This window comes from Dipodomys ordii, unplaced genomic scaffold (genome assembly GCF_000151885.1).
Source record: "Dipodomys ordii isolate 6190 unplaced genomic scaffold, Dord_2.0 Scaffold14, whole genome shotgun sequence".
NCBI classification, from domain to species: Eukaryota; Metazoa; Chordata; class Mammalia; order Rodentia; family Heteromyidae; genus Dipodomys; species Dipodomys ordii.
This window is the reverse complement of record NW_012267230.1, coordinates 8,687,589-8,704,009: the sequence shown is the minus strand read 5'-3', so window position 1 is coordinate 8,704,009 and position 16,421 is coordinate 8,687,589. Positions and strand designations below refer to the sequence as shown.

At 45.9% G+C, this 16,421-nt stretch overlaps 1 protein-coding gene across 1 annotated transcript in view; it reads right to left on the bottom strand.

Annotated features, from left to right (window-relative positions):
- Nucleotides 1–16,421, bottom strand: part of Parn (poly(A)-specific ribonuclease) — a 90,600-nt gene that overhangs the window by 5,224 nt on the left and 68,955 nt on the right. The window contains exon 22 of the mRNA XM_013011779.1: nucleotides 12,263–12,452. Within this exon, the coding sequence (XP_012867233.1) occupies nucleotides 12,263–12,452 (190 nt within the window). The remainder of the gene's footprint in view (nucleotides 1–12,262; nucleotides 12,453–16,421) is intronic.

The window sequence follows — 16,421 nt, the reverse complement described above, 5'->3', positions numbered from 1 at the left end:
CCTTTTGGAAGCTTTATAAGATTTGACATGTTGAATGAAATCAGGTTATGTGTCCTGATTTTCCCTTAACATGTCCCTAGAAATACAACTTCATTAAAAAACAAAACAGTGCTCATGGCCAGTGAACTTTTCTCCTCTAAATGGTCTTCCAAATACTATAGGTTATTTATTAAGAAAAGCATCAAACAAAAAAAAAATGAAACAACCCTAAATAAAAAGCCGCAAGGCAATCCATTTAAAGGGGACAGTGGGGTGCAGTAAGGAGACAGTGTGAGCATGCGCCCACGTACCCTCCCTGGACAGCGAATGCTCAGGTGTCCCAGGTAGAAACTGTTCATCCAGCTGTCCCAGGTCTGTTCTGTTCTGTGTTGTTCTGCCCAACAGGAGAACAAATGCTTCCTCGTGCCTCTTCTGAGTCACAAGAGATACAGGAGAGAGAGGTCTGGGCTTTTGGCCTCTGAGACTGGCTGGCCTTTCATTTACCCCCGTTCATATCTCTACACAGTTTCTTTCTTTCTTTCTTTTTTTTTTTTTTGTTCATGTGCTTTACTAAGTTCTTGTTATGTAGCCCAGGCTGGTTTCAAACCCATGAACCGACTGCCTCAGCCACCTGAATGCTGGGACTACAGGTATGTGCTACCACACTCAGCCACACAGACCAGAGCTTCTTGAGAGTGTCTGATTCCAGCTGGAAAATGACTGTGAACTCCCTCATAGCACCAGGGGGGAAACTGCTCAAAGATCAACGGAGTGTGTCTCAGGGACAAAGGAGCTGGCAGGGCAACTTTAGCCAAATAATTAAACAGAAATAATAAATACTAAACTGTTAAAAAAAAAAAAAAAAGAACCCACAGATGGGTATCATATAAGGATGGAAGGTGAGAGGGAAAGAAAGAATGGGAGGGGAGGGGGAGTGTCCTGATGCACACACTGATACATGACTAATAAATACATAACTATGGGCCTCTTGAAACAAAGCAGAGCCATCTTGGCTCATTAACAAACACGATCTCATTTGATTAACCCCACCCCACCCCCAACCCCTCCCCGCCAGTGGGCCTGGCCACAGGCTTGGAGGCAGTGTCTGGCCATTGTCATTCCCCAATGTCACTGCAGACCTGAATTGTACATGCTTGGGACAACAGCTGGGATCCTCCATCTGCTGGGTCCAATCAGCTTTCCTTTCTGTTATTACTATTTGTTTTTTCATTGGTACTGGGGCTTGAACTTGGCCTGGGTGCTGTGTCTGAGCTTTTTTGCTCTTGGTGAGGGCTTTACCACTTGAGCCACAGTGCCACTTCTGGGCGCATGCGTGCGTACCTGTGTGTGTGTGTGTGTGTGTGTTTAATTGGGGATAAAAGTCTCACAGACTTTCTAGCCCAGGCTGGCCTTAGAACTGCAACCCTCAGATCTCGGCCTCCTGAGTGGCTGGGGTTGACAGGTGTGAACCACTGGCGCCCAGCCCAATCAGCTTTTCTAGTCTGCTGTTCTGCTGGGCCTCAACACAAGCTGAACTAAGGAAGTCCATCAGATGCTCTGTCCCGGGTGTCCACGGCTCCCCTCAGAGCTTCTAAGCCCAAAAGCTTCTCCCCCACACTTCCTGCTCCAACACTCCACTCTCCCACATCCATTCCCAGCCCCTAAGGCTCCCCCAACCCATGCATCCCATCATACTCTGCTAGATGGTCTCAAGGGATAACCCAGTCCTTCATCTTTTCTATTTATAGCACACAGGACGTGGTGACAGCACAGGTGTCCATCAACAGGAGAAAACAGGGTGTAATCCACAGGGAAGAAACAAATGGCAGTGCACTCGCACCACAACGTACAGCCTGGCAAGGCAAAGCTGCCACGACAACGTGATGAATCGCCCAAGCATTCTAAGACCATAAAGCCTCCCGGGAAAGAGTGGGTATTTCCTAATTCCATTTATGTGAATTCCAGATGAGGTGAAGCTGGTCTAGAGAGGAAAAACTTCAGCAGGTTTGGACACGAGGAAACTTTCTGGCATGTGTTAGCACTCTGTTTCTTCACAAGTGTGCAACATTGAGGTGGTAGGTTTGCAAAGTGGCCCAGTGGTAGAGTGCATGCCCAGGGCACACAGGCCCTGGGTCCGTCTCCAGAAACACCAAAAGGAAAAAATCAGAAACAACAAGATTATGGATATTTCATAGACAAATGGTTTGATTGCTTTAATTTTTAACATTAACTGAAGAGCCTTGTTAGGATACTCTGCTTTTATCTAACCCCAACTTACTGTGGCATCTATGGCTAATGAGCTCCTGCCTGGGCAGTGCCCACCACAAACTTTAGCGCCCCCCTGCTTCAGGTATTATATTGGGCAGGCCTGACAAGTCCTGATCTCACAGAACTTTTTTTTTTTTTTTTTGTCAGTCATGGGGCTTGAACTCAGGGCCTTGGGTGCTGTCCCTGAGCTTTTTTCATTCAAGTCTAGTGCTCTATCATTTTGAGCCACAGTAGCACTTCCAGTTGTCTGATGGTTAATTGGAGATAAGAGTCTCACAGTCCTTCCCTGTTGTCACTGTATTTGATTCCAGTGCCCTGCATCTTGTACATACATTTTTCTAATTTGGGGAGGGAAGGGAAATAACAAAATTCTGAAATAAGGATACTAGATGACCCATTGTAACAATGAGATGTACAAGACACTAGGTTGAAAACTAGCTTTACAACTTTGTGAGGTGGGGAGGGGGGTTGGGGTGGGAGAGGGGAGGGAGGAGTTGGGAAGGTGGGGAGGAAAGGGATGGTAGGGGAAATATAAAGGAGGGTGTAACAATGCTCGACAGAAAATGGACTTATTACCTTGCTCACATAACTGTAATCCCTCTGTACAGTATCTTTACAATAAAAAATATTAAAAAAAAAAGTTTCACAGTCCTTTTCTTGCTTGGGTTGGCTTCAAACTGAGATCCAAAGATCTCAGCCTCCTGAGATCTTCCACTAGGATGAAAGGCATGAGCCACCAGCACTCAGCTCATAGAACTTTTAAGTGTACAAAGTATGTATGTGAACATTTACAACTTAATTTACAGGTTATTTCTCAGTTACTAATCTTAAGTTTGCTCTCAAGTGATAGTCTCTTGTTTCCTAGGAAAGGTCACTGGTTACTGGGAATTCTGCTGAGAGGCCCTCAGAGGGATCATCGTGCATTTCATGTGTTACACTTGTGTGGCCTCAAACTGCGATCCTCAGGTCTCAGCCTCCCGAGTAGCTACAATGACAGGCGTGAGCACTGGCACCCAGCTTTGCCCCTTCATTTCGAGAGGCTTCTCAGCTTATAAACTTCCCTCCTTTCATATTCGTATGTGACCATTTTTAAGCAAGCTCATCCGGGGGTTGAGAAGCAATGGGGCAGGCCTGAGACTGTCCCCCCAGTTTGGGGACTGTTTTAGAGCCACCCCATTCTCATTCTCTTAGGTTGGGCTCCCTGAAGGAGCCCAAGACCCTGTAGCCTGCAGCACTCATACTCACATCTCTATGCTGCCCTGCCTGGCCTCTCCTCACCTCCACCTGGCTGTTCATTGGCTCTTTGTAATTTCTTTTTCTATTTTCTTGCTCTCTCCTCCCGCCCTCCCTCCTCTCTCTCTCTCTCTCTCTCCCTCCCTCCCTCCCTCCCTGGAGAGGGCAAGTTCCACCAGAGAAGAGTGTACGCCCATGTGCACAGCACTTTCAGGGCCTGGCAGGCACTGGGTTCTCTGTCCCACCCCACCCCGTTCAGCTTGCTGAATGGGTAAAATAAATGGAAGAAGAGCGTGCTGTCCCCCCAGAAGCAACAAGGCAAGTGACAAACACGAAACTGTTTCATTCGGTCCTGAATTATATATAATGTTAGCATGGCTTACACTCTATTATATGGGCAACTGACTGCTCAGTCAGCTGGATAAAAATGCTTCCTGAGGGGAAGGAAGGAAGGAGAGACACCCACCACTCCCACCCCTAGTGCAGCCTCTCACATCAGAATGAACTGGAAAAATGTGGGGAGGTGGGAGTTGGAAAGCTTGCTTCTTGTATTTATTCACAAATGCTCAGGCTGAGTGCAGAGTCCATGACCAAGCATGACTGCTTCTCTGACTCAGGGCATGATTTGGGTGCAAGGTAGGATGTTGGCCAGAATGTGCTCAATTCAGAAGCCACTCCCTCAGAACTAGAACAATTTCTAATCAAGAATTTGAGTTTTGGGCTGGGAAGGTGGCTCAGTGGTAGAGTGCTTGCCTCACATGCATGAAGCCCTAGGTTCAATTCCCCATCACCATACAAGCAGAAAAAGCTGGAAGGGGCGCTGTGGCTCAAGTGGTAGAGAGCTAGATTGAGCTGAAGAGCTGAGGGACAGCGCCCAGACCCAGAATTCAGGCCCCACAACCAGCAAAAAAAAAAAGGGCTGGGAAGATGGCTCAGTGGTAGAGCGCTTGCCTTGCATGTGTGAGGCTCTGGGTTCGATTCCTCAGCACCACATAAGCAAAAAGAAAAAAGCCAGAAGTGGCGCTGTGGCTCAAGTGGTAGAGCGCTAGCCTTGAACTGAAAAGCTGAGGGCAGTGCCCAGGCCCAGTGTTCAGGCCCACGACCGGACCCAAAAATAAAAATAAAATAAAAAAGAATTTGAGTTTGACTTGGGTGCAGTGATTAACGTCTGTAATCCTAGCTACTCAAGAGGCTAAGATGAGTAGGATTGCTGTGTGAGGCCAGCCTCGGCAAAAAATTCGCAACTCCACCTCAACAGAAAAGTCTGGGCATGGTAAAAGTGTTTGTCATCCCAACTATATGGAAATTGTAAATAGGAGAATCTTCATATAGATGAACCTGGGCAAAAAAGTTATGCTCTATCTGAACAATAACTGGAGCAAAAAGGGCCATAGCTCTAGCAGTACAATATCTGTCTGGCAAACACAAGGCTCTGAATTCAAATCCCACTCTTATCAAAAAATGGGAATTTGGGTTTGAAAAGCAAAATTAACATTGAATGTCTGCATGACAGCTACACAGCAATAAAGGACAGCTCTTGTGGAATGAGAGTATCCCTCTGTGCATATATGAAAGAAATATAGAGCAAAAGAGCATAAATAGGAAAAAACTGTAGCTGAAAACATGTAATGGCCTACGTCAGAGAAAAACTAGCTCTGAGTTACCCAAAATTAACAGTATCACATCAGAATACTTTTTACTAGCCAGGCACCAGTAGCTCATGCCTGTAATTCTAACTACTCAGGAGGCTGAGATCTGAGGACTGAGATTCGAAGGCAGCCTGGGCAGGAAAGTCTTTGAGACTCTTATTTCCAACTTAAAAAAAAAAAAAGCTGGATGTAGGACTGTTTCAGGAGGTAGAACAGCACTAACCTTGAGGGGGAAAAAAACAGAGCCCCTGGGCCATCAATTCAAGTCCTGGAACTGACACGCACACATGCGTATACGCACATGAATGTGCACACAGACACAGACACACAGACACACAAATCCATGCCAGATCTGATGAGAAAAATCTGAGATCCTAAACTGGTGAAAAGATACACTATTCTAATGGACTAGAAGACGATACTATAGATAAGATAATTTTTCTACAAATGATTGACAGATGCAATGACATTCCAAACAAAGAGCTAGCAGGCTCTGTGTAGAAATTAACAAACTGACTAAAATCTGTGCACCTACTAGCTCATACATGTAATCCTAGCTATTTCAGGAAGCTGAGATCTGAGGATCATGGTTCAAATCCTGCCCAGACAGGTTAAGTTTATAAGACTCTCTTCTCTCTAATTAACCAGCAAAAAGATGGAAGTGGAGCTGTGGCTCAAGTAGTAGAGCACTCACTTTGAGCTGAAGAGCTCAGGGACAGCGCCCAGGACCAGGGTTCAGGCCCCATGACTGACAAAAAAAAAAAAATGGGGCTGAGAATGTGGCTTAGTGGTAGAGTGCTTTCCCAGCATGCATGAAGCCCTGGGTTTGATTCCTCAGTACCACATAAATAGAAAAAGCTGGAAGTGACACTGTGGTTCAAGTGGTAGAATATTAGCCTTGAGCAAAGAAGCTCAAGGGACAGTGCCAAGGCTCGAGTTCAAGCCCCAGGACTGGCAAAAAAATAAAAGAACAAACTTTTTTTAAAAAGAAAAATGTGAAAAGCAAATGCAATAACTGACCTCAAGATTCACCATGAAGCAACTACTGGGGGCAGAAGGGCACTGGGTGATGATGGACACCAAGTCCAGAGGTCCACACACAGGCGCGGCCAGATGATTTCTCACAAAGCCACAGTAATCACAACTGCATGTCTGTACCTCTGTCTCACAACATAGATAAACATCAACTGGAAATAAATCGTTCACCTCAATATAAAACTGAAAACTATGAAACTGCTAGAGAAAATAAGAACATTTTGTGACCTTAGTTTGGGCAGACATTGCTTCTGTAGATATAAAACACATATCACCATAAAGAAACCCAAAGATCTTCAGAGGAAAGACCTAAGATCAAAGGCAGTTTCTCCTGTTACTGTCCAATACAGCAAGACCCTCAGCAAAATCTGCACTTGTACGGAAGGCTTCTGGAACATTCTAGAATATCCCAGCTAGCAAGTCCTGGTTTCTGTACTACCAGCCACACAGCTAAGGGCAAGGAACTCTGCCTCAGGGGTGGTAGATGGCCAACAACTGAACTGGGCTCCACCTCTCAGCTCGGTGGTGTCATACTGGGTTGAGAACGCACTCGCAGAATTTCTGCTAAGCATGAAGTGTCAGAAAAAGGCCTTCTAGAAAAATGCAAACGATTTCTACATCTGCCAATTAAAATGCAGGATTTACACGTTTCATACTTTGTTTTAGCTAACACTATTTCAAAGACGACAGAAATAAGCCTAAGTGCGTGTAATTTAGGCAACTCAAACAGGAAATGCACTTAGCTTCCAGACATGGCAAACAGAGAATTTCACTAAGTACCATCTAAATGTGGGGGGGGGGAGGGGGAGGAGCAGTCTGTTATCACAGTACCATACATTTTCATAGAAAATGATGCTACCACATAAAGTACCGAGAAACCCAGCCCAGGTGACCATGACTTCTAAAATGGTGGATAGAGTAAATAATCTGAAGTCAGAGAAATACAGAATTCATTTCCAAATATTCCTGACATTATGAAACATGAAAGCCCCCCAACACATCAAAAGGCAATGCATGCCACAAGATGACGTTAAACTCGGCCTTCCGTTATTTAAAATAAAATCCCGAGTTGCCACGCTACTCTATAGTAAGGCCACAGCAGGCATTTGTCCAAATCCTCAATTTCTGCGACAAGAAGCTTTTCGTGGAAACACTGGCTTTGACTCTGAAGACAGTGACAAAACTTTTCCGTAGTTCCTAATTTAAAGAGAGCTATGTCACTGCCAAAAACCTTCTAAATTTTAATGAAGTACAGCTTTTTTTAAACATCAAGGAAAGAAGCCTTAGAGATTAAACTCTAAAAGCACACAGGGCTGGGATGTATATGTAGCTCAATGGTAGAGATCCTGTCCAACATGTGCCCAACTCTGGGCTCCATCCTCAGTATCAAATACATGAAAAGTCCTAAAAATGCACACAGAGATCATTTTTAATACAAACAACTGCTGTGCTTCCCAGCTGAGCTTTGTCCATGTCTGTGGTCCCTACATTTTATACACTGCTACAGTAAAGCAGAACCCCCTCCCCACCTCCACACCGCTCTACCTGGATGTCAGGTGTGCTACACCATCCTGCAGATGCAAAGAGAAAGGTTTAGAGGAAAAGCATGAGCCTGGCCATGCACGAGGCCCTAGGTTTGGTCCCCAGCACTTTAACAGATGAAGCAGTGGAGGGAGGCAGCAGGACCGCCCAGGCTCTGTCCCTGGTGCCATTCCATCCCCTCTCAGGGCTACTCTCCCAGTGCTGGTTTCTAATTATCCAGACCCTGTTTCCTCATGGCTGTCTCCCCCACCCCCCACCACAGCTTTGCAGCCTTCCCAGCCAGGCTAAACAGACACACATATACCCTATTTTCCTGTGGACTGGCTCCTGTTCCTCTGCTTGAAACCAACCGCCCATTCATCAAAGATCAAGACTGGATTCCACGTGGAGTATAGCGGAATGGGCTCGGGCAGGATTTGACACTGGCCTGGACATTCAAATCCTCTCCCCAACAAAGCAAGGTTGAAAGTTGGAGGCTTTTCTTAGGCTACTTTACTCGTTACCTTTCTTTTCATAACTTATTCAAATGAGACACGCAATCATGCAAACACGCCACAATGCTGGGAGATGACGCCATATATCACATGGAGAAGCAGGTGCCTGTGTAGCCAGAGCTAAATGACTTAGCTTCACTGAGATTCAGCCTTCAGGAACAGCACAGCACCCCATACACAGGTTAAATAAATGAGCACCTATCCTGGTGCCTGGAAGGAAGAATGTGCTTTAATAGATGTTGTACATGTCAGCCTACAAGAAACTCAGAAAGCATGCTGTGTGCTGGTGAGTCTTATCCTGACCAGGCAGGAAAAAGCAAAGAGATGAGAAAGGTAACAGATTCTCTCTCAACACAAGGAGAGTGTTGGTCACCAGTTAGTTTTCTAAAAGCACCTGATCTGTCAACGGTCCTGCCCTTGGCTCTGAGGTGGTTTAGTATAACTGAGGAGTCAAATAGCCAGGTGTAGGTAAAGCATGTTTTAACTAAGGAACCACAGGAGACTCAAGGACCTGGTGGTGCCGAGAGCTGTGTTCTAATTGCTGGGAACAATGCCAGGGTGCCTTGCATTGATCTGGGGGACAGTGAGGGGCTCATGCAGACACCCACATTCTTGTAAGATGAAAGAGCATCACCACAGGGGATGGAGCAGACACAGAGAGGACGTGAGGGGAGAGGCCAGGCTTCCTAAATGTATCCTGCTTAGTAGATTCACCCTGCTGCATAGACTAGTTAATGTAACGATCATGAAAATTTAAATTCTGGAAGAAGTAGCCTCCACAAAAGTAAAAATAAGGCAAGCCTATACTGGGCACTGGTGGCTCACACTTATAAGCCTAGTTATTTGGAAGCTGAGATCTAAGGACTGAAGTTCCAAGCTAGCTTGAGCAGACCAATCTACAAGACTGTTATTTCCCACTAACTAGCAAAACTCCCGGACAAGATGTTTGCCTCAGGTGGTAGAGCACCAGCTATGAGCAAAAATAAGGTAAGTGAGAATGCAAGATCTGAAGTTTAAAAAATATGTTCACTGTGTTTTTAGTTTAACCACATAGAAACGTTTGTTTATTTTTTGTCAGTCGTGGGTCTTGAACTCTGTGCCTACATGCTATCCCTGAGCTCTTCAGGGACAGTGCCTCTACCACTTGAGCCACAGCACCACTTCTGGTTTGGTTTTCTGGTAGTTCATTGGAGATAAGAGTCTCACGAACTTTCCTGCCTGGGCTGGCTTTGAACTGCGATCCTCAGATCTCAGCCTCCTGAGTAGCTAAGACTACAGCTGTGAGCCACTGGCACCTGGCTCCACATAGAAATGTTTAAAAGTAAAACACAGTGGGTTGTTTGCTACCCCTCCCCCAATTTCTGGCCAGTGCCTCATACCTGCTAGGCATTGACACAAATAACAGCAAAGATTTTTCTCAATAATTATGAATAAAGGTAACAATAGTCATCTCGAGACTGTTACACACACACACACACACACACACACACACACACATCACACACATTTTATAGGGGATAAAGAAAATAAATGCCTTAATATAACTAAGATAAAAAAAATTTCAAGCCGGGCGCTGGTAGCTCAATCCTGTAATCCTAGCTACTCAGGAGGCTGAGATCCAAGGACCTTGTTTCAAAGCTAGCCCACGCAGGAAAGTCCAGGAGACTCTTACCTCCAATGAACCACCAGAAAACCGGGAAGTGGTACTGTGGCTCAAATGGTAGAGTGCTCAACTTGAGCTGTGGAGCTGAGGGACAGTGCCCAGGACCAGAGTTCAAGCCCGTGACTGATCAAAGTTAATTAATTAATTCAGCACAATAAAAAAGAAAAGCTGAATTAAAATAAAATGAAGATTGAATACAAATGATATTAGAAATATCAGTATTTCAAAAAGAAAGGAAGACTTTTTTGCTAACTCTTCATTCAAGGGTCTACCACCAATGACCTACTTTCTTTGGTAAGCCTCACCCCTAAGATTTCCATCATCTCCCACTAGTGCAGACAAAAACTTCAAAACATGAGCTTTTGGGGCATAGCTGAGATCCAAACCATAATACCCATTCTCACTCTAAATACAGGATTCATTGAGAATGGACTAAGACAAATATAAAAAGCAAAACATCACTTCTTCAAGAAGAAAATATGAGGAAAAAATAATCACTGTTGCTTTAGAGCAAAGTTTTTTGTCTTTTGTCAGTCGTGGATCTTGAACTCTGGGCCTGGGCGCTGTCCTTCAGCTCTTCAGCTCAAGGCTAGAGCTCTTCCACTTGAGCCACAGCGCCACTTCTGGCTTTTTCTGTTTATGTGGTGCTGAGGAATGGAACTCAGGGTCTCACACATACGAGGCAAGCATTCTACCACTGAGCCACCTTCCCAGCCCAAGCAGTTTTTTTTTATGAAAAAAAAATCCAGCCGGATGCTGGAGGAGATCTGAGGATGGCAGTTTCCAGCCCAGGCAGGAAAATCCATGAGACTCTTATCTCCAATCAACCACCCCAAACTGGAAGTAGAGTTGTAGCTCAAAGTGGCAGAGCACTAGCCTAGAGTATAAAGGCTCAGAGGTAGCACCCAGGCCCTGAATTCAAGCCCTGCGACTGATTAAAAAAAAAAAAAATCCACTAGTCATAAAGGAAAAAAGTTAATAAATGGAACATTACCAAAGTTAAAAATTACTGCCCATTAAAAGACTTCACAAAAGAAAAATGAATAAGGCTACAGTTTTGCAGTCTCAAAAAAACTATATTTAATATATGCATTGGACAAGGGTTGTATACCCAGGGTGCAATAACCAACTACTTTAAATTGATAGCAAAAAGATAAATCAACCCAATTTACAAAGGAGCCAGGACCAAGAGTTAACCAGCCACCTCTGAAAGAAAACAGCTGAATTTGCCAGATGCAGGTGGCTCACACCTGTAATCCTAGCTACCCAGGAGGATGAGAGCTGAGGATTGCGGTTCAGTGCCATCCTGGGCAGGAAAGTCAATGAGATTCTTATCTCCAATTAACCATCAGAAAACCGGAAGTGGAGCTGTGGCTCACAGTGGTAGATCACTAGCCTTGAGCAAAAGAGCTCAGGGACAGTACCCAGGCCCTGAGCTCAAGCTCAACTGACAGAAAACAAGAGAAAATATTTGAGAAAAAAAAAAAAAGAAAATATTTGAATGGCCAAAAAGTACTTTCAAAGGAGATCAAAGGCTGGGCAATGGGGTGTGTAGTTCAATGGTAAAGCAGTTGCCTAGCATGGGTAAAGGCCATGAACATCATTTATCATGAGAAATGCAAATTCAAGATATAAGACAAGCCAGGTGCAGGTGGCTCATGCCTGTAATCCTAGCTACTCAGGAGGCTGAGATCTGAGGATCGCAGTTCAAAGTCAGCCCGGGCAGAAAGTCCGTGAAACTCTTATCTCCAATAAACCACCAGAAAACCAGAAGTGGTGCTGTAGCTCAAGTGGTAGAGAACTCGCCTTGAGCTGAAGAGCTGAGGGACAGCGCCCAGGCCCAGAGTTGCCCTACAACCGACAAAAAAAAAAAAAAAGATCTAAGACAGCCAGGTATAATGGCTCACACCTGTAATCCTAGCTATGTGGGAGGCTAGGATTGTTGGCAGCATCGTGGTTCAACGCCAGTCCTTCTCAACCTGTGGCTAGGTGTGGTGGTACGTGGTTATACGTGGTTGTCTTCATGTGGAAGGTGGAGACTAGACAGATCACAGTTCCAGGCCAGCTGGGGCAGAAAAAGACCTTGAGGCTCCACTTCATTGGAGGGAAGCTAGATGTGTGCCATCATCCTCTCAATGACAAGAAACCTATAAGATAAGCCGATCCCAGTCCAAACCCACACCTGGACAGAAAGCAAGACAGTGTTGGAATAATAACAAGCAAAAAACTGGGACTGAGGTATGGCTCAGCAACAAAGCACCACCTGGCCAATATAAAGCCCTGAATTCAAGCCTTAGTCACACACACACACACACACACACACACACACACACACACACACGATTTCTCACAATTCTAAATGAAGCTACACGGGAGGGACCCAGTTGCTAGGCTCTCACCTGTTGGTACAGAAGTCATGGTTCTGTAACTCATGAGATAAGGTTTTTGTGTCCAGCCTCTTCCGTTCCACCTCCTGCCAACTGTCCTCTGTCCATTTTCTCTTGGTCTGCTTCTCTTCCTGCTTCTTCCCCACATACTCGGCATAGGTCTGGATCCGATAGCTTTCTGCGTATTTGCTGGTATTCACAGCTGCAGGGAAAAGGAAGCAATCCTTACTGATGGTGAGAGTGTGGCCTAGGGGCCCCAGGCTTGGGTGACACCAGGGACATCCAGCACAGCTCCTGGTCTGCATCCTCGCCTAGAGCGAGGCCACCGATGCACAGGGAGAAGACGCTTCGCAAACTGTAACAAACTGTAATATATATAAAAACACGAGCCAAATAAACGCAGTGAGCATGACTGCTTGTAAATTATTCAGACAGAAATGAAAATAAAATAAACTACCACTAGGCAAAAACTGTCAACTGTATTTTGTTGAAAACAAAGAACAACAGGCCCTGCTACCCCAATACTGCCAGGGTACTGAAACATGCCGTACTCCTTTTCTTTTTCAAGGACATCAACTCTCCAGATTGTGCTCTACCAGCAGGAAGACTTGGGAGCAGTACCAAGTCAGGTGGTTGTTGTTGTTGTTTTTTAATCAGTTGTGAGGCTTGAACTCAGGGCCTGGGCTGTCACTGAGCTTTTTTGCCCAAAGCTAATGCTCTATACCACAGCTCCACTTACAGGTTTCAGGACTTCCTTGCCTGTGCTGGCTTTGAACCGTGATCCTTAGATCTCAGCCTCCTGAGTAGCTAGAATTACAGGTGTGAGCCACCAACACCCAGCCTTGTGCCGGTTTTCTGTTAAGTTTCTTTCTGCAGTGTTGGGGATGGAACCCAGCACCTCACTATGCCAGAGCTCCACCACTGAGCATCATCCCTAGCTCGAGCTGGGTTAGCTGTTCTCACCCCCTGCTGCCCTCTCCCTCGAAGCTGCTGGATGAACACACAGGCACCACATGAGGGAGGATGGACGGATGGCTCCCCCACGCTGGTGCTGGCTTGTGCAGCTTGGGCATGCACGCTCTTAGCTGCTGTCCCTGAAACAGTAAGAGCCTGGCCATACTATCAAGGACAGTGTTGGTACCTCGGCACCTGCACCTGCACAATGACATCAGAAACTATGCACCCTGCAACCAGAAGAGCTCCTGGTGTGGAGCAGTTCTCAGAAGCTGTAATGTGACTGCGTGCACAGCAGAGATGGCCAGGGAGGTAAATGGAAGCACAAGGGAACTGGACCAGGGTCTGCCATGCATCAGGGCCCTTAGCCCAAGGCTGGGAAGGCTAATTGCACAGGAGTCAGAGGCTGCACACATGCAGTGTACAATGACTTAACAACTCCATACCCTCAATATTTAACCAACTATTCTTGGGGGCGGGAGGGGGGGAGGCTGTGTTGGGGTTTGGACTCAGGGCTTTGTGCTTGCTATGCAAGTGCTCTACCACGTCCAGCTTTTTTGCTGGTGTGTGTGTGTGTGTGTGTGTGTGTGTGTGTGTGCGTGTACATGTACACATGTGCTAGTCCTGCAGATGAACTCAGGGCCTAGGTACTATCCCTGAGCGTTTTTTGGCTCAAGGCTAGCACTCTAGCACTTGAACCACAGCCTTACTTCTGGCATAGGATTGAAGGTATTACCACACCTAGCTAGCTATTGGTGGAAATGGGGTATAGTGAATCTTTTGCCCAGGCTGACCCCAAACCACAATTCTCTTGATCTCTGCCTCTCTAGTAATTAGGAATATAGGCACGAGCCACTGGTGCTTAGGCACTATTAAGCCGTGTTAATAAAAAACAAATACTTAAAGTAAGACACAAATTGTCACTACTTAAGTGTTCTGTAGTTTGCAAATATTCGCTGTACAGATAAAGGTGAAAAGGAAATGAGCTACTCCTCCAGAGACTGAGACAGGAGGATCATGAATCTGAGGCCACTCTCGGCCCACACATCTTGGCAGGTACTGGGAGAGACGGTTTCAAAAACTGGACCCCTCAAAAAAAGGCAAAAAAAAAAAAAAAGCTGAGGGTTTTTGCAAATTTTCCTCTTATCCAAAGTCTCCTGAAGAGATCAGAGCAGGAATCAGACACCGTGAGCACGCACACGCGGTACGTGCCACTCACGAGGAGAGATGGTGAGGGCTCTGGCGAACATCCATCGACATGTGATCTGTGGAAAGACCCGCAGGTCCTAGCGATGTAATGACCGTCTGTGCCAGCGGCTGCCATGTGAGTGTCTCCTGGAACTTCCTCTTAAATGCCAGCCTTTGATCTAGAAGGTTTTGTTTTTTCCTGAAGCCTGCCCAAAAGGATGGCATTGGCAGCAAGCCTCTCTGGAATTGAATCTGGATTACCAAGTAAAAGAGGAGGCTCGGGTCAATATTCCCCAGAAGAGCAAAGGTGATGACAGGGATAGAGAGCCAAGGGGTGTGTGTAGTACGTGTGTGTGCATGCGTGCGTGTGTGTTTAATGGCATCCGACGACAGTTTCCAGTCACCATGTTCTCTGTCCCATGGACATGTGCCCAAACAAGTGGCTAATGTGAACAGGGAATTCATTTGGAAATCAGGCTCACTTAAGAAGGGAAATGAGTAATAATCCACTTTGCTGGCCTTCGCACGGCCAGCCTTGCCTTACGTCCTTCATGTCCCATGGCTTTGCAGCTCTGGACCTTCAGTCTAGAAGGCCAAGCTCTGGCTGCCAGCCACGCCTCCGAGGGCTGCATCAGCAGAATGAACTGGCTGCCAACTGCGTCCTCCAGCACGTCCAGCCTGCCTGCGAGGGGCAGGGCAGCGCGGAGCAGGCTGCGTGGTAATATTAAACCCTTTCTAAATTTGTCAGGGCAAGGATTCAAGGCCATCTTTTGGTCCCAACACGTGGTGTCAAAGCCACTAGGAGAAGCAAGTGCATAGAGAATCTACCCCATTTCCCTACAGGCTAGCAAAGCAGCTAAGCCAGAACAACTTGACCTGTTCACAGCTTCATCGGCTCCTGACACACACAGATCAGAGCAATCGATCTCCACAAATCCCCAGGGAAGGTACGTCTCAGTGACCACATAGACATTGAGCATCCAGCAAACTCAACAGCTGGCTGAGGCCATGTAGACTAAGCAGCCAAGCTGGTATGGAACCAACACGTGAGCAATATATAGACACCACTATCCAGACAAAAAATGGTGTACTTAGAGGTATTTTGTTTAAGGTTGACAAGTGTCTCATAAAGTTATTTCTATATTAAGAGTTTTAAAGAATAACTTAAAATGTTTACTTTTTTTTTTTTGCTGGTTCTGGGGCTTGAACTCAGAGCCTAAGCGCTGTCCTGGAGCCTCTTTTGTGTTCAAGGCTTGTACTCTACCACTTTAGCCACAGCACAACTTCCAGCTTTTTCTGCATAGTTTATTGGAGATAATCTCACAGACTTTTCTGCCCGGGCTAACAAGGAACCACGATCCTGATGTCTCAGTCTCCTGAGTAGCTAGGATTACAGACAGGCCTGAGCCACTGGTACCTGGCTATGTTTACATTTTTTAAAAATTGAGATATTTTCCAGCCAGGCATGATAGTTTATACATGTAATTCCAACACTTGGGTATCTGAGGCAAAAGGATCATAAGTTTAAGGCAGCCAGGCACTGGTGGCTCATGCCTATAATCCTAGCTACTCAAGAGGCTGAGATATGAGGATCATGGTTCAAAGCCAGTCCAGGCAGGAACTCTGTGAGACTCTTATCTCCAATAAACCACCAGAAAACTGGAAGTGGCTTAATTGGCAGAGTGCTAGCCTTGAGCCCAGAGTTCAAGCCCCACGACGGACAAAAGAAAAAGAAAAAAGGTATAAGGCAGACTCTTTCAGCCTTACCACTGCCTCCTAAGAAAAAGGGCTTTCCTTTCACGTCAAGCAAAGTCTAAGCAGACAGACTAGTTGTTGATGGAGAAAAAATTTAACATATGACATATAAGCCATCTGAAAGTCTCAACAACTGAACAGAAAAGAGCAGCAGTTAGAAGGAACTGGGCTGGGTTATGGGTGGTGAGGCAGAAAGTGACTCCAATGGGATGTGGAGCTCAGGGGGTGAAGGAAGTATGATGGGGATGTCATTTTAGCATATGGTTTATATACC